We start from the raw sequence: 18,740 nt of genomic DNA on the forward strand, positions 1-18,740 counted from the left end.
ATGAAATAATTTTCAAAACGTTGTTCCTTGGCAGAGAAACATTATTTCATTTCAATTAAATTTCAAGTTTTCTTTATATTTTCCTTTGTGATATTTTTAATATTTTTTTTTACTTTCCTCATTTCCATGATTCTTCTTTTTCATATTTACAAAAAAAAAACAAATTTTCTTTTCAAAAAAAATGTCCAGATAGATTTACGTTTTGTTCAAATAGTCAAATAAATAAAAACGAATCGTTTGTCCAAGCAATAGGCAATTGAATCGGATAATTAATTACACGCACGGAACTTTGAAAACCGACCCTTTTTCTGTTGCTGTCTTTTACATGAGTTTTTGGTTTCTCCATATACAGATAGAGGCAGTGAAATTTCAGCATGAATTTGCTTCAGCTGTTTTTCAGCTGATCCACACAAACAATCGAAACTGTTTGTACGTCTCTATACGGTTTTACCGCTATCACGCGTGCGTTTAGCAGCTTCAACCGTTTAAACAAGTATAAAAAGTTTTGATTGTGTGTGCAGATCAGCTAAAAAACAGCTGAAGCAAATTACTGCTGAAACTTGACTGCCTGACAGTCATGCAAAATTCATAAATAATGAGTGAACCACAAGGCAGAAAATGTGTAAATTTTCGAAATTCCGTGCGTGTACATAATTTTTTCACGTAACATTACGAAATACGGACTTTTTCCACTATCTTTGTTATTCAGTTTGTTTACACTAATAGTCCGATAGCGCGACATTTATACATTAATTCGAAACGTGTGTTTTCTTTCATTGAATTGAAGGAGATTCTTTGTGTGTAATAATATTAATAGAAAAAAAATTATCAAAATATTTAACACAAAATTGATCTTACCAAGAAGATTGTATAAAGTAAAAGTTTAGAATAGAAAGTAAAAATGTACAAATCTAGAACTAAGGTACTAATTATTTATCATCATATTGGTTGGAACTAGCAATTCTTTAAAAATAAAAAAATTGCAAGTTTCGGTTGAAAATTATTTACTTTTTGTTTTTAGTCAAAGTTCTAAATAGTTTTTTTTTTCACTTATAAAATAATTTACACTAATTAACAGCAACAATAAATACTCGAAGATTTCACGAATATAATTTGAATTTTCTTCCACTTTATCATTTTCTTTTTCATTTTAACTTTTTCTTGTTTGATCTCATCCTTGCTTCTTATTTATTTTTTTCTCTCTCTCCTCTCTCTTTGTTATATGAAAATAAATATTAATTTTTTAATTCAATTTATTAAGTTAATTAGTTCATCACATTTATTTTTTGAAATTGTGTTTACGATTTCCGTTTACATTCTTAAATCTCTCTCTCTCACACACATTTTCACGTTCACATTTTGTCCACAATTTTCTTTTCACTTTTTTTTTTTCAAATTTAATTTCTTTCTAATTTGGTCCAATTCACTGTCTTTCACTTCAAAGTTTAATTATCCTTCTGTCTCACCGTTCAATTTTCACATATTTATATCTTCACTATAGATCGTAACACAATTGATTCATTTCCCATCATACACATAATATTTATATGAAAACTGTCTGTTTGAACTGTTTCCGTTCATTCGTTTTTTAGCTCTTCTTCATCTTTTCTTCTTTCTTACGCTCATCAATTTTATTTATCGTAGCTGCCGGTTTTCATTTTGTCTCGACTCATGTTGTTGTTTTTGTCATCCTTGGCGGGAGGATATATTGTCGGTCGAGAATTCATTGAATTCTATTTGGTCGGTCCGGGTGGAAATGGATTAATTACTACAGCGGCAGCCTGTTGACTGGCTAGTACAGCAGCAGCTATAAAAAAGGAAATAAAAATTAATCAACTGTTAGAAACGGCTAATCAGCTGTTAGAGACAGTGACGACAAAAATACGCTATGTGCTTCGGCTTGTGTTCTCTTTTATAGCAAAATTTGTATGTTAAACTAACGAGGTAAATTTGACACTAGTTGATACTTTGAACGGAAAGCGATCTAATCACTTGCGGTGTATAGAATCGTCAAAAATTGCACCTTCGTGCGTTAACTCGATGAGTGAAACTTGGCGATCGGCGAAATTGAGATTTCAAATCTGTTGAACTAGCAGTGATCACAAAAAAAACGACAGAAAAAATGGTAAACAACATGTGAGATAGACGTACACGAAAGCTTCAAATCACTGAACTAAAACAAATTAAAAAAAAAACGAAAAGAAAATGTTGTTATATTAACCTTTGAATGTTGTCAGCCGCGCATCCTACAGTTATTTCTAACTAAACGGTTTACAATCTAGAACAGAACAAAAGAGAAATCGTCGTAAATCCTAATGTCCTACCTATCGTCGTCTCGCATGCACTGACTTGTTTATACGCAAACACACACAATACGGACAGACGAAATAATCTACATACCTCCGTATGGTGCAGGATACATGGGATAACCAAGGCCAACGTGTGTGTGATGATGTGTATGCACATGTCGTTGGGTTGGCGGGCTTCGTCCACCAGGACCATCTTTAATGGAAGGTTCACTGCCTGGTTTATCGGAACCTTTTTGTGAGCCTAAAGATATTCCCCCGCTACCAAGTGGCGGAATTGAAGTGGGCGGGGGTTGCAAATTTAAACTACTGCTTCCTGTATTTGTTGGTGGAATTCCACCTTGCGTACTGGCACTGTTCTGTTGCGGTACATTTGGACTAGACACACTGACTTTCGCGTTGCTATTCGGACTCTTTAACGCACGTTCGCTCAGCTCATGTATTTTGTGTGATTGATAGTACTGACTGGCATGGTGTTGCAGTAAATCTAATGCTTTTGTGTTTGGATTCCGTGACAGATCTTCGGGTGCATGAAATCGAGCCATTTGAAGATGATATGGTGACGGATTATATGGAGTACCAGGTACAATCATATTTCGATACATCGGATGGCCGCCATCAAAACCAAATGGCCCTGGTCCCATATACGATGGATGGATATAATATTGAGATGTTGGCGGTGGAGGTGGTCCTTGAGTTTCCATAGTAGGCTTTTGACCTTCTTGCTTTATTTTTATCATTTCCTTCTCTTCGCTTTTAATGTCCTTGAGGAGTGATGACGACTTTTGTGATGACGATTTTTGTGACGAGCTGCGATGTTGCTGCTGATTTTGTTGTTGCTGCGATTGCTGCTGTTGTTGTTGTTGTTGCTGCTGCTGCTGTTGTTGTTGTTGTGTCAATTGTTGCGGAGATGGTGGAACCTGACCAATTTGTGATGACTGCCGACTATCCGGTGTTGGTGGATTTTGTAAGGACTGCGCCGATGGAGATGGAGGTTCTTCAACTTTTATGTGGGTCGGTTGAAGATTTGTTGATGACGAATTACTGGATGTGCTAGATCTCCGTTGATCGGGATACGTCATATAATACCTGAAGATAAAAATAAATGTTTGAGCTTCGGGCATAATACTACAAACGCCAACTGTACCTTCGCAATTCTTCCTCTCTACTCATATGTTGAGGTTGCTGTGGCGGAGGGACATTCATTCCGTGTCTCGCATACATTGGATATGAACCCATCGAGTGACCGTGATCCTTCTGTTGGTGCATAGAATGACCAACCGGATCTTGCTTCGAGTCTTTTGTTACTGATGTTTCAGTCTTGATCAATTTCGTTGGCATTAACTGTGAAATGTCACACAATTGAAGACATTGATAAAATGATGATTGAGTAAAGACCGTTACCTGTGGTTGCATTTTCGGATGTTCGTTTGGACTAGGATTTTCTTTCAGTCGTTCTTCTTTCAACGAAGACGGTTGTTGCTGTTGATTAGACATTTTACTATCATCCGAAACCATTGACACAGCACCGTAATTCGGATCTAAATTATAGGATGGATAGCCAGGTGGTATGTAGCTGTAACGAGATTGAAATTATGTTTAAAAACAAAAGTCATCTAGACATTCAGTCAATTGCAACTTACTTGTACGGGTAATAACTTCCCATGAATTTGCTTGGTGGAGCCTGCGGACTCGCACTTGAATTTTCTTTGGACAAGGCTAACGGATCTTGCGAATTACTCGATGGTTTCGTCATCAAATCCAATGGTGGTTCTTTGACCTTATTGTAGTCTTGAACAGCACTTGGATTCAGCGAAGGAGGTTTGTTCATGCCCTGATGTTCTGGCGGTAAGTAAGGTTGTTGCGGGTAAAATGGAAACATATTGTAACCACTCAATGGTCCAATTTGAGCTGGTGGGCCGTCGGTAATCTTTTTAACACTTTCCGGATGTTTGGAACTTTGAGTTTTATCTGCAGAAAAGAGAGAAATTTCAATTTCGTCGATTCCCCTTCCTAAATAGAATCTCTTACCCATCAAATCTGAATCAACAACAGGTGTTGAATCATCGGAAATATCACTGTATGCGGGACTTTGAACATCATCTCTGTTCGAGGAAGAACTTTCGTAGTCAATGCCACTACCCTCTTTTCGTTTTTTCTGCGACTTCGATCCAACGATTGGAATAGATGAAACATTTGATTGATTGGCTGTGCTGTAATCTGATGGTTGAAGAGTCGATTCAGGTGTGGTAGATCCAGCCAATCGAGTCATGGAGGACAATGGTGTTGCACGTAATGGAGATTGACTCAATGCTGTTGGTGTTGTGACACCAGATGAATTTGACAAACGGTTCATTTCTTCGGGTGCAGGTCCGAAGCGTAGCACACCCGTTTTGACTGCAAAAATTTAAGAAAAAAATGTCGTTTAGAAGATACATAAAATGCAAATGCGTGAATGGAGCATACTTTTTCCTGGTACATCAGCACGCGTCGGTGTTTGTACAATTCCGCTACTGATTAATGGCTGTTGCTGTGGAGAAGCGGGTATAGGGGACATATTCGAATCTGATAGCGATGGATTAGTTGCTAAAATTGGTTGCTGTTGTTGTTGTTGTAACCCAGGACCAGCGACACCCGTTGTGATACTACCTCCAGCGACAGGATGAGATAATAGTTGTGGTTGTGTTGTTCCTGATACTGTTAAGGTAACTGGAGTCAACAGTCCAGCAGTTATTGGTGTATTCGATACCGTAGTTGTGATTGGAATGGAAGGCGTTGTTGATGCAGGAAGTGGAGATGATGGAGTTGGCGTTGATGGTTCTTGTGTGGGTAACGTTTGCCCTGATGTTGAGTTCGAATTCGAATTTGATAATGGCGTCGATGGAGGAGATGACGACAATGTTTGACCAGTCTGTAGAGTCGGTTGAGGAGTTGTAGGTGCAGGCGATGGCGTTGTGGGTGGAGCCACTCTTGGTGATTCTGGTTGCTGAGAATCCTCATCCATTGAGCCAGCTCCATGTGCATGACTTTGATGATATTTTAAACCATTAGCATGCTTGTATTTCTTACTGCAGTCTTGTTCTGGACATTCTAATAGAACAGGTGAAATAGCACACGGTGCTGTTGTTTTGACTTTCTTTGCTGGTATTTGTACATTTAACCCTGTCAATGGGTTGATTAAGCTCTTTGTTTCGCTTTCTCCGTTCACTGGTGATGGACTCTCGTCTTTTGATTTTCGCTTTTCTGGTCTCGGTGGAAGAAACGAAGTCGGTGAAGTCGACGGTGTATTGGAACTGGTATTGCTGCCTGAATTGCTCGAAGACGAATTGGTCGAAGTCGAGGTAGTGGTTGCTGTTGTCGTAGTAGTCGTATTTGTTGTCGATGTCGGTGTCCCTGTTGTCGTCGTAGTTCTTCCTCCACGACCCTTTGCCCCACCATTCCGAAGTTTACTGTGAACCTAAATAGAGAATTACATTTCGCGAATTAGTTTGACGAGTTCAGGTCAAAATGGACAATTAAATCCAAAAGTTACTCAAGACTCACAGAGCTTCGGGTTTCGGTAAAATTGCTCAGATCATTACTCGGTTGTTGTGCGGCACTTCTACCACGTTTACCTCGTCCTTTTGGTGTCCTAGAGTCTAACTCTTCCGTTGGAGAATCACAGAATCTGAAAACCAAATCGTTAGTTATTTCGAAGTCCATTTACAAACATATAGAAGAACATACCTTGGTGGAGCCCATTCGTGTCGCGTACAGTCCATTAACGTGCCTACATAAGTCTTTCCTCTCCATGTAACATTAACAACGAGCACTCCTCCCTCAGTCTCATGCCATACAATACCTTCCAATGTTACAGACGTGCCAGGTTCACATGGTCCCAGACAGTCTGGCTCGGTTATTGTACCAACAGATGTGCCTACACATACATCCACCATTTCTTTCGGTTCAAATTTAATCTTTTTTGCTGGAGGCGGACTCGTACTCTCTTCACAGTTCGACGCGCTGCTCGAAGATGAATTCGATGATGAGTTCACCGAGGACGGTGCTATCGATGATGAAGATGTTGACGAAGACTTCATCAATGTAGAACTCGTCGCTGTTGTGGTCGTGGATGTTGTTGACGCTGTTGTTTGCTGTTGAATGTTTGAAATGGTTGTAGATGGTATAGAAGTAGGCAATTGTACGGGTGTTGGATGAAGAAGATTAGTGGCAATCTAAGCAAGAAAACGGACTTCTTTATAACAGATTGTAAAAACAACAATGCCATTAAACTCAAAACCAAGATTAATCGAAGACATTTCGCATTGATTTAATTGCACCCATTCTCGTAGCAAAACCGAATAAAACTCTCGACAACATAATTTATGTAAGGCTTGCAATGCAAATGGTTGTTTTGTTACTAGCGTGACGTTTGGGAAATTATCGTGATTGTACAATTGATAACGATAAGCCTTTTATCAGTGGAATTATCGATCATTGTGATTTTTTTATCAGCAATGGAATAGCGACTGGTAAGGTAATCTCTGAGTTACTTCAGGAATATTCGTAATTAACTGATTTTCAAAATTCTCAATCAATTTTGATTCACAATCAACAAGAGATACTAATTTTGTATGAGGCAAGATTTTGAACTGGTTGGCTTAACAGATAAGTCTTGAATATTAAAGATCTTAATCGACGTCTTTGGCAAACCTACCTTTGCATCTTTAGGCGGTCCTGGAGCATTAGCATTTGTTGTGCCACTGGAAGGCAATTGAACACCGCCAGCTGTAATTGAACTAGCAGCGAATATTCCGGTTGGTATTACACCTGCCGCCAGAGGTGTAGAATTTGAATTTGTGCTACTAAAATAGAGAATTTTATATGAAAATTCGGATCATTCAAGACTGGTTCAACTTTGGCTTACTTTAAATTTGATTGACTGTTGGAAGATATCCGTTGTACGAGCGGCACATTTGTTGTATCCATTGTTCGATTTCGGATACACGACCCATTCGAACAAGGTGCTTGTGTTGATCCATTCACTTGGCCATCGTGTGAACAGGTACACGTTCGATCGTTATTTTGTGACGAACTGTTATTGTGCGATTGTTGTTGCGACGACAATTGATCGTTTTTGTCGCGCTGTGAGTGCGAGGTCTTTTCTTTTGTTTTATCCCTCCGATGGCCGCTGAGACCACGCTTCGTAGTTTGTGGTGTAGAATTGGCCGATGTTGCAGCTGTGGTTGCACCTGCTGTCAAAATGGCCGGACTAGATGTTAACGGAGTTCGTTGACTTTTTCCACTTGAACTTGTTGAACTACTGCTATCATCGGCTGATATTGCACCATTTTGCATGTCTGCCTTGACAATTTCATGTTTCGCTTCCGATGTTTTGGTGCCTGGTTTCGTTCTCTTTATTTTCATTTTTAATGATTGGTGGTCTATCGATATTTTGGTGCCAGCTTTGCCAGCTCCTTGTCCGCTCGGCGTTGACGACATATTTTCAGAAGTCGACTTTTGATTTGCGTCCACAAAACCAATTTGCCGATTACTATTCAGCTGAGCAATCAATGCTGACTGTGGTGTAGTCGGCGTAGTTGGAGATGGCGGATGTTGTTGCGAGGGCTGAGATTGTTTCGATGAAGTTAGTTGCGTTTTAGATGAGATCACAGATGTTGATGTATTTATAGGTAGTTGTTGCTTGGGCGCTACAGACGCGAATGCCGTTTTGTTTGGTCGTGATGCTACCAAAGAATTAAGGACATTAGTCGTCGATGATGAGACTTTCGGTTGAGTTTGCTTTTGTTGCGTATTAGACGATTTATTCGCGATTGACGAACTAGATGGACTGGATAAACTTGCAATAGAAGACGAAGAACTACTTATGTCAGATGAAATTTGTTGGACACTACTGCCAGACGATTGTTCAATATCATTGTCTAGATCAATAATTAAATCACCAATTCCACCTACATCCCATTCGTTGTCGTCGTATTCAAAATTACTTTCTTTTGATTCTGACGATACCGTTGTTTGTTGTTGTTGATTATTAAAGCTAATTTTGTTATTGTTTAAAGTACTGCCACTAACACTGCTAGTATTCGCTTGTTTATTGCTATCCGTTGCTAGATTGTTAATGGCCACCTGTATCACATTAGGACGAAGTATTAGAACATTCGTTCAATTTTCAAATTTTAATTGCTTGAAATTACCTTATTCGGGTGGTGGCTGTGATTCGCCTCACCTCGTCTCATTGACTCCATGCAGACTGAGAAATTGGGGCTTCCGCAGTAAGCGGGCCCACAAGTTCTGACACTTCTTTCTCGTAATCAGTCAGTGTACACAAAAACGAGATAGATAATGGATCTACTAACAACTGATGGGAAGAAGTGTAATCTTGGTTGACTGATGGAACAATTGGCGCACAGAAGATTGTTTCAACGGAACGGCGGGAGACACAGGGCCCCGGCCCTTGGGCCAAACCAATCATTTTAATACTGTAATAGAAGAGAAACAGAAATTTATCATTAGTCTAAGGTGTTTGTGGTAAAATTATAATTATAAGATTTTATGTGTGGGTAGAGTACGAGCAGTATTGGTAATATAGAAATGCAGTCAATAACACTCTTCGAATCATGAGAAAATCAAATAACAAATGATTTAGTTCTAGACAATTTAGCAGTTGATGAAAACGTGAAGTTCGTGCATGATAAAATAACAACAACAAAAAACGTTGCGCTAAAAAATATCGGCATTGAATAGAAGGCCATCGGCGTCTGTCAGTATTTCTTGGTGTTCGTTCGTATGGTATGAAGATTCATCTCTTTTATGAACTGTGATAATAAATTAAATTTGAATCTTGTTACCAACGATAGATTTATCGAAAGGCGGTTCACAACGAAAATTATGTATTGATTTAAAGATACACGAAATTTATAGGAGAATAAACCAAATAAAAAAAATTCCTCCCAATTTTAAGTTCCTGTTAAATAACAGGGAAAAAAAGGCAATAGCCGATGCATAATAAATTAACTATTAGGTCGGAGTGCAATTAATATTTATTATTTAATCAACATACAAAATCAAATTGTTTATAAATTGCATATTTTATTATATGCAATTTAATAATGTTAGCACAATATACACATACACATAGTGTATGTATATCCACACAAAATCATTTCGATCATGTTTACACATCATTGAACAATGTAAACATGAACGTTGCATTTACATACGCTCATAAGCACCATGCGCTGCAATGCAATTTATTCGAATATGTTATTTTTATTTTATATTTAATTTAATATTGTGGTTGTGCCGCAGTCAGACAATAAATTTATTGAAATGCATATTGTCGCCATGTATAGAATATACATTTTTACATTCATGCATTTATATTGGAATAACCTGTTTTGATGTCTGGCTTGATATAGGGGTTTCAACTGAACTTATCAGGTTTTAAATTTCATTATTTTATTTTTGAAACAAAAAGAATTAATTTCAAATTCATATTAGCATATCGGCGGTCCTTCAGCCCTGTATAAACGAACGAAATACATTCGGTAATCAGTGTGTATTGATTGATTCATTCTAGTAACATCCTATACATACGAATCATAACAGAATCGACTCCAACAACAAACTATAGTAATATATTCCCGAAACTGTCACAGCATAGGTTTTAGTCTTACAGTACTATGATTCACGCAAATGACGTTACATATTCCACCTGAATCTTAAACCATATAGTCACATGTTTGCGTTGCTAATCTCATTTCACTACATACTCCATGACTACATTATCAAAGCTATCACATTGTGTGAACCGTAAAATGTAATTTTCGCTATACCAAGAACCCCGAATATATAACTCTGACAGCAACAATTTATTGCTTATTCCATTCATATAACAGTCATCATATGCACTTACAGATGAATTAATTTCATATTCGAGTTTATCAAGAACGCAACCAGATAACTACTCTATTACTACCAGGAATTTCACACAAAAAGTTACAGCACTTACGTTATTTGTGCTCCCGTAGAGATATTTTGCAATGTGATTAAGATAATTGGCAGAGAATTGATCGTTTCAGATAAGTACACACACAATTATTGTCAAAGGATGTTTTTGAATCAGAGAGAACTTTGAATTAATTGGCAACTAATTCAATTGTATTCAAATATGGTTTTGTTCAGCAGTTTTCCTTTGAAGTCAATACAAACACAAGTCAGACGTGTTTATGGATAGTTTAGTTATTCAAGACCATATCTAATGAACTTGTACAAGAAGATAAATCAACTCAAGTATAAGCTGTGAAGCAATTGCATTGAGCTGAGGCATGTTGTTGGTCGTTTGCTGAAATCATGATACACTTTGTGATAAAGTCTGATAATGACTCTTCACTTTGGGATATAGGCTCAGTACCACTACCATGTTATCACGACAACTACTTTCTGTTAATCAGAGCTAATATTTTGTTAAAGTTTATTCTTTATATTAGGTCAAATGTATCTAAACATTTGAAGCGAATATTCCGATGAATAGAAACAGTGTAGTTTGTATCGGAATAAGCAAGCTAACACGAAATTCAAGTTACATCATAAAGATTGCGTTATAAGTTAATTTATACAAAAGGTACGAAAATAAAATGCATTTGAGTTTATAGCTAAAAAGTCCGCAACCTCATTTCACATTTATCATCTTTAACATCAAAGGAAATCATTGTTTATAAATTATATAATCCTCGTCATAACGAACGCAAAGACTATAAATGCCAGCGATAAAATATATTCAACGAATTTCGTGCGAAACGCCGTGCACTTTATAAATAAAAATGTAAACCCAATTTACTGTAAAGTGTCCGACAAATCATAACAAATACTAAATTAAACTATAATCACAATAAATTAACACTAACTTCCTTCGGTAGTTTAATAAACAATAAATCGAAAATTCGCAAGCTCTGTGTGAAGTTAAATTAACATTCACGCTATATACACAATATCTATGTATGTTTGTACAGATACGTTAATATACAACAATTGATTAATCTTTCACTTAAATGTTGACAAAACGCTACGTAATATTAATTAATTAACACCTTCACACTCTCTCACGTATAGTACACATAATTAAAATGTATTGTTTTTGAGCGTATAGCGAGAGGTTTCGAGGTGCGTACGTCTATTCCGTATCGATGTCTCAAATTTGCTATTATATGGGTGTCTATGTATTATATGGTGGTACGTACCTACATAACAATATTTCCATGAGTTTTTTTTTATTTCAAATTGTTATAGCTTAGTGTAGAGGCATGTAAAGTATATGTTTGTTGTATAGCGAACGAATATAAGATACATCAATTTTAGATATAATACGAGCGATATAGCTACTATACGGTATGTTGTTTATATTCGCAGGCGTAAATGCAAGCATACAATGGGTTTACAATACAAATATTATATGTGTAGGACGTATCCTCAACATGGAAAATAAACACGGATAGCGGATAGATATAATAACAACGATTTTAAGCACTACATCTGACTTCATCATCGTCATTAAAACTTTGATCTTATATGATGTCGTTATTACAGGTACGTGCTACTGACGACGATTGGCACACTCTAAAGTGGAGCTAGCTTATTTACGACTACGGTCGGTACATGTTATTTTATTAAAATGGAGGTAATTGAGTAGTTTCTTAGCTGCTTCGGTGTATGTACGTCGAAAGGTTTAATTTAAAAAGGATGTTCTGCCATTCTAATAAATTTCAATATAAATTTTCGTGTTATTTATATCTGTAGTAACGTTTAACTGCCGTGGAGAGAGTGGAAACGGAGCGCATAAAGCAGCACTTTAACGAAAGATAATGAAATAATTCTGCAATGAAAAATTCACGTCCAAAATACTGTACATATTACATATAATACGAATGGAAGTTTATTCCGTCACACACATTTGTTCCTCATAAAAAGCTTTTAAAACTCTACGAAAATAGGATGCATTTATCAGTACAAGGATTCAAACGATGTGCTACAATTCTGCATGACTTTTTAGATAAATGTTCTGTGTTGGAACCTAGGGTGGGAACTGGGTATGTACCAGTTTTCGAATACATATTGTTCTTTCATTCACAAAAAGGTTTATCAATGAAAGAACAATATGTGTTCCAATACCAGTATATGTCTGGATACTGGTGTTTCTACCCTATTCTTCATCCAGAAAACAGTTTTAGTTTAGAATGAATGGGTAGCACAAAGGCCCTGCACCTACGCCTACAGTGGTCATGTTGTACAGTTACATGCTGCATTGAAAAAGGGATATTCATCTGTTATCGACATCAATGACAAAAATAAACGTTGAACTCAGTTTAGTGTTCTTTAATGGCTTATCCTTGTATCACTTGCTTTCACCGAAAATGAAAAAACTACTCAGGATAAGCCATTATTCGTCACCAAAACCCAGCAATACAAAAACGTAGATAATAGTGTTCTTTTATGTAGCAAAAACTTATTATAAAACGAAAAAGATTACAAGATTCCGTGCTTAACACTAAGCTATAGTCTAAACAAAATAAGTAACAGATTTAATGGTTTCTTTAAAAACATTTCATTAATTAATTTGGTGAACATACGGGTTGGAATTTAATGGTTATATGGAGATTGAGTAAGAAGTAGTATTTATCGTTCATATATGCCCGCGCTCATTGTTTATTACAAGCCAAAAATTTGTATAATTAAAAAAAACTCCGCTGAGGAATTGAAAACGTAAATGTTTCCCTTTTACGGTGTGTCCCAAGTATACTATAGTATTCAGTGGTAAAAATACAGAATGTTATTTCGCTTAATTCAGTTTGAATTTCGTACGTAAACTACTGAACAACTGAACAGACACGCCCGATAATTAATGGCACATAAAGGATATAAAATATGTAAAAACGCAAATGAATCGTTATAAAAAGTGATATTTCGAAAGCGTAATTATTCAGTGATATGAAGTGAATGTATATATAATGGTTGTTTCAACTCAATAATCCATGTGTTCAACTACCGAAAAAAATGTGTCCATTCGCCCATTCATAGAGTTTACCGAATTCATCTCATCCAATAGATGACTTCGTGTATACAATGCTCACCACTTATTATTTAAATGAGAGGTTTTAAATTTCATAAACAAATTTTTGTTTATTTGTTACGTTTTCCACACCATTTAATCTATAATTGCCACTCATCAAATGATCTAATTTAAAATAATTAATTCGTTTAGATTCTAATGTGTTTGATAGCGGCGCCGGTTATTTCAGCTCAACCATATTATAATCAAGTCATATAAACACATCAGATCGGCAAAAAGCAAAAATGAAAAAAAAAAATTGTAAAATAATCGACCAACCATTCAACCGAGCGATTATAAATTTCATTTTCAACATTTCGAATTTCAAATGGTGTGCGGATCGGGCTTTTGCTATATACTCTTAGCAGTCACTTACTGAATTCAATACAATATTCTGTATATGTTGTGTATAATACAATATCAACGGCCATACAGAATGAAACAAAACAAAAAATCCGAAACAAGTTAACTCGTCAAATTTACATTAATGGTCATTTACTGGTTGATTTCAGAGACATTTGTAACAATAAATTGTTTGGTGTGTTTCGTTTATTGTATTCTTTATGTTTTTTACTTTTTATTTTCATCGTTTCAACGTCCATAAATTTTTAAGATGAAAAACTTAAAAAAAAAATATTTTTTAATGTTTTTACGACTTGCAACAGAATGCGGTTTCGGTATTCTTTGCTGAAGAAAATAAAATATAAAAAAGAACGTTAAGCAAGTATTATAAAATCTTCGAATTAAATTTAAGATTCATTTTCAAAGGAAATAGATAATTATGTCAATAAAATTGTATTCCACTCTCTTAATTAACTCAATTCCAGATACAGAAAAAAGAAACATTAAAATAGATAATGGAGAGTGGTGATTTTTTCGACGATTTAGTATTCAATTATCAATTCAAATTTGAAATGGGAGTGGAGAAAAGATTAGAGAGGAACTCGACAAGCATTTAAGATTTGGGTGTACGAGTTTATTGGACTCTTCCATTTCTCATATCGACTGTTTTACTCAATTAATTTGGTTGGAAATTTTCAAATTCTACCTCCAGCCATGCACCACAACATATTTTATCCGACTACGAAAAACATGACTAAAGAAAAACAGAACGAGGTGTAAAGGAAGAATACGCTAACTATGCCCGTTTATCGTATATTCTATGTGAAATAGTGCAAGTAAATCGCAATCAATTGCAACGAAAAACTAAATTTTAATAGAACCGATTGAGTAGAGAACATTTTTAGAAGGGCTGGTCGTTTAATGTCTTAGATATGGTAAAGATATGGACTATTATAATGGATCGTAGATCGTTATTGCAGACACATGTTGTCCCTCTTGGGCTTTAAGCGACTAGATTTATGTCTAAATATTGAGGGTAAGTTCCGTTTGGGAATTATAAAGCATTTCGTCGGCTACTCTACCTTGAGTTCGTGTGACATATTACACAAATTCAAGCATTGGATTTTGCATTCATTTTTTTATGATATGACAATGAAAATTAAATGGTCGATGGTTACCGACAGATCAAATACAACAACCCAAACCACAATTTCATTCTCAGTTGTTTCCATTATTCACACAATTAAAATGCGAGCATCGATGAAATAAATTTTCAATCAAAAAGGAAATTAATTTCATGCTTTTACCATACACACACCAGTTTTGTTTGTATACAAACTATATAAAATAAGTGATAACATCACGTTTCAAAACACCGTGGCTATAAGAGTAAAAATCGGATTCATTATTGATTAACATATTTAACATATTACCTTCGATTTCGAACGAAAACCACAGACAAAAAAGAAAATTGAAAATAAAATGGAAATATCCAATTTTATTACCAGCAACGAAACGTTGAAAGAAAATAAAATAAAGTGTTTTTTTTCGGTATATATTGTTGTTGTTGTTGCTGTTGTTCTGTTTTTCTCTCACTTTGTAATGTTACGGCTGACGGAATGATGTTGACACAAATATGTGGCATGTTGAAACCACAAAATTTAACCACAATAATGCTATGCTACAATGATTTTGTGTTTGTGCGCATCATACTGTTCAATAACCCAAACTATAGGTCATATTACTATTATTATTAGCAAAGTTGCTTTAGAATCTATATACTTTGTGCGAATACAATGGATAGTTTGTGTTCTGCCATTTCTGCTTCAAAAAAAAAAAAAAGGAAATTCGCCACGAAAAAGGGAAAAATTTACTTGCTGTTCGATAATCGAGTTATTATGTTAAAATATTGGAAAATATGAGGTGTGGTGCTACAATAAGGATTAAAATCGAAATTAATATTTTGATATCTTGATTACAATCTGAATAATGCCGACAGATTTCATGCTTAGACTCGTCAAACCTGACGCCTGACATTTCTAATTTAATAAAAACAAAAACAATTCTCTGGCTGTATTTAAACCAGTTCCGTTTCTATTGTTGTAACGAGCAAAGCGAATCAAAATAATTGTTATTAAGGATCCACCATGCACAACTTTTATCTCGAGACTCATCTAACAATCTCGGAAAATGTGAAAGACACCCTTGTGTACCGAATACAGCAAAAAAAACTGTAAATATACAACCGAATTAACACAGAAAATCACTTAACAAAATATGTAGCACAATAAGTTAGAATTGTTGGTTGTTTTTTTTCTTCCTTTCTTTCTTTCTGTTTCTTTATTTATTTGTGAGAAGTTCATGTGCTCAGCAAACGAACGAATCAACGTCATATAAATAAATTCTAGAGTGAAATTCTTACCGTATATAAAATGTCATCTCATTGTCTAAACAATATGGTATTTAATGGGCGCTTAAGTCTTGTTTAAAAACAATATTGTACACAAACTTATTACGTTTTTGAATGATTGAAACAAAATATATGGCAAATGGTTTTTCTGCCTTTTTCATTGGAAAATTTTCAGTTTATTTTCATATTCAAATTTACTACTTTGAAACAGATAAATAATTTGATTTGAGATGTGTTTTTCTAAGATGGAAATATTTGATGTGTGCTCGGTTATCGTAGTGTATATAATTCAATATTGAAAAAGTGGCGTTGAAAGGTACTTTACATATTTCGACTTAATTATAAACTCTACTGTTTTAGCAGCAGAGAAGAGAAAAGAAAAAAAAACTGTTCACAAGATCTATAATACCGTAACTTTTAACATGCTAATTTGTAAGGAATCTATAAACTTTTCTATAGCACCAACAAAACCATAAAGAACACTCTCGCAATAGTATGACTATATGTATGAGCTATAAATACACCATCTATAGATATATTTAAAGAAAATGGTTTCCATAACCCATACCAATATTTTTAATGACTTTTAAAACATAAAACATGTGTCAAGTTAAAAGGCTTTATATGAGAACTGTAAAAAGCGAGATAATATGGTTATACGAAAAATTCTTGTATGACTTTGCCATTTTACATCTACGTAACATATTATATCCTTTAAGAAAAGGGGGTTTTTGTGGTTTGTTCTGGTTATGAATAAATATGGATGTACCGTAAATAAACATGCTCCGTACAGTGGATATATTATAGTGGTTATGTGGAAGCGCTACACACAAAACGGAAGTTTTTCTACACAGATAAATTGTGATATTCTGGTGCTTAATTTATGATGTAATGTAACTATATGATTTTATTAAGCTTACTGTCTTCATGCCACTCTTTTATTTTTATGCAGACACAGAAATTAATATTTCGTTATATAAAATGTGAATAACAAACACACCACCTTTTCGTTCATTTTTATGTTGTGCATAAAGTTACGTTTCAGTTGTTTTCCTTTTCGGAAAAAATGAAATGACAAAAGAATTACCTTTTTATTCGGCTCTAAGCGAAAACAGCTTAAATTGTGAATGTGAAGTTTTATTGATAGGGAATTTAATAACAGAAAAGGCAAATTAAAGAATCAGTGTCAATATAAAAAAGTTTTCAAGAAAAAGTTTCTCAGAATTCGTCCTATAACATCACAAAGATATTATTCCGAATGGAATCCGTTTCCGACTGTACGATATCTACATTTGGCTTTGGATACGGAATGGTAAATCAATAAATTGAATTTCTGTACTACTTTATTTCACAGCAAAAAAAAACCTTCTCCGCTCTTACTTTAAGAGATTCTCTCAGACAAATAAGGCGAAAGCGTAAGAACAAATTATGTGCACGTCTCGAAAGTAGATTATTGTACAAAGATTATGGAATGGAAATTAAGTGTGTTAAAATCAATGGAGTTATTTCTCCTTTGTTTTAAATAAATTAGTTTAATCTTTGTATGAAAGTTACTTTTTGCCGACTATTATAGCTACAACAAATTTAAAGAAACATGACATAATTATCAACGAATCATTAATAACAAAATTGGTCTTTGTGTTATTTTCATGATATTTGGGTTTCGACAATTTTTATTTAATTGTCTATTTTGGAAAATTTCATCTAGGCAAATTCACTTTTTGTAGGCTATGAGGAGCGACAGTTACTTGCAAAGGGATGAAAACTTGACAATATTTTTAAATTGACCCAATTTTCCTATCGTTGCATAAAAAACATTTTGGAACGGAGTAAGGAAGGACCCTTAATCTAAACCATTCAGATCGAAACATCTGTCATCGACAGCAAGAAATAAACAGATCGTTTTATATGACCATGCGTGCCGTTACTAAAAGGTTGAAAACGTACGTCATTGGAATGAATGAAAAACTTATTTTCGAATGGCTCACAATTTTTCGAAACAGCTTCGAAGACACTGTGTATGACGAGCCGTTGAAATTTTCGACGTTTACTTAATAAAAACGTAGATACACAAAAACGAAAAACATATTGAACTGTAGACATATTATCCCTTGTTATTCTTAAAGTGTATTGTATATATCCATAACATACATTCCAGCCAGATAAGTGTGTAAACAAATGAATTTTAAGTACATTTATTTTCGTTTGTTTTACAGATTATGCATACAGAAGAAAAGTATTTTTGTTATTTACACAATTTGTCTCTTCGGTTTAATATGTGATTGAGTTTTTATTTTCATTTTGATTGTTTGCCGAGTGGAAAGTGTTAAACGGCTTTTTTATTACTGCCTCAGATACGGGATGATCAGACATTTCATTACATTAAAAAAGTTTCAATGTTTGGAAAGAGTGTATCGGTGCACAAACTTACTATGGCGTCATTTATATAAGAAGGAAACTTTTTTCTCAAGTTTTTCATAGTTATGGTACCTCCCAATTTGTCTGCGTTTTTCCCAGGATCGAACTGGCAAGTCCGATTGCACCTTTGATTCTATCTATTGAAATTCCTATGTTGGCG

General features: G+C 35.0%; 1 protein-coding gene across 6 annotated transcripts in view; it reads right to left on the reverse strand.

Moving 5' to 3' along the window:
• Positions 1-919: 919 nt before the first annotated feature.
• LOC119081399 (flocculation protein FLO11) overlaps positions 920-18,740 on the reverse strand; it is an 83,927-nt gene continuing 66,106 nt past the window's right edge. For 3 of the 6 annotated variants that reach the window (XM_037190286.1, XM_037190287.1, XM_037190288.1), the window contains 12 exons: positions 8,501-8,785; positions 7,213-8,432; positions 7,003-7,150; positions 6,033-6,520; positions 5,850-5,973; positions 4,773-5,763; positions 4,338-4,703; positions 3,950-4,277; positions 3,711-3,882; positions 3,454-3,650; positions 2,401-3,395; positions 1,394-1,807 (listed from right to left, as the gene is read on the reverse strand). In XM_037190286.1, the coding sequence (XP_037046181.1) occupies positions 1,734-1,807; positions 2,401-3,395; positions 3,454-3,650; positions 3,711-3,882; positions 3,950-4,277; positions 4,338-4,703; positions 4,773-5,763; positions 5,850-5,973; positions 6,033-6,520; positions 7,003-7,150; positions 7,213-8,432; positions 8,501-8,551 (5,154 nt within the window). In that variant the 5' untranslated portion in view covers positions 8,552-8,785 and the 3' untranslated portion in view covers positions 1,394-1,733. Of the gene's footprint in view, positions 1,808-2,221; positions 2,279-2,400; positions 3,396-3,453; positions 3,651-3,710; positions 3,883-3,949; positions 4,278-4,337; positions 4,704-4,772; positions 5,764-5,849; positions 5,974-6,032; positions 6,521-7,002; positions 7,151-7,212; positions 8,433-8,500; positions 8,786-18,740 lie in introns of all 6 variants that reach the window. The other 3 variants (XM_037190290.1, XM_037190289.1, XM_037190291.1) reach the window with 3 other exon arrangements.

This window comes from Bradysia coprophila, unplaced genomic scaffold (assembly GCF_014529535.1).
Source record: "Bradysia coprophila strain Holo2 unplaced genomic scaffold, BU_Bcop_v1 contig_358, whole genome shotgun sequence".
Classification (NCBI taxonomy): Eukaryota; Metazoa; Arthropoda; class Insecta; order Diptera; family Sciaridae; genus Bradysia; species Bradysia coprophila.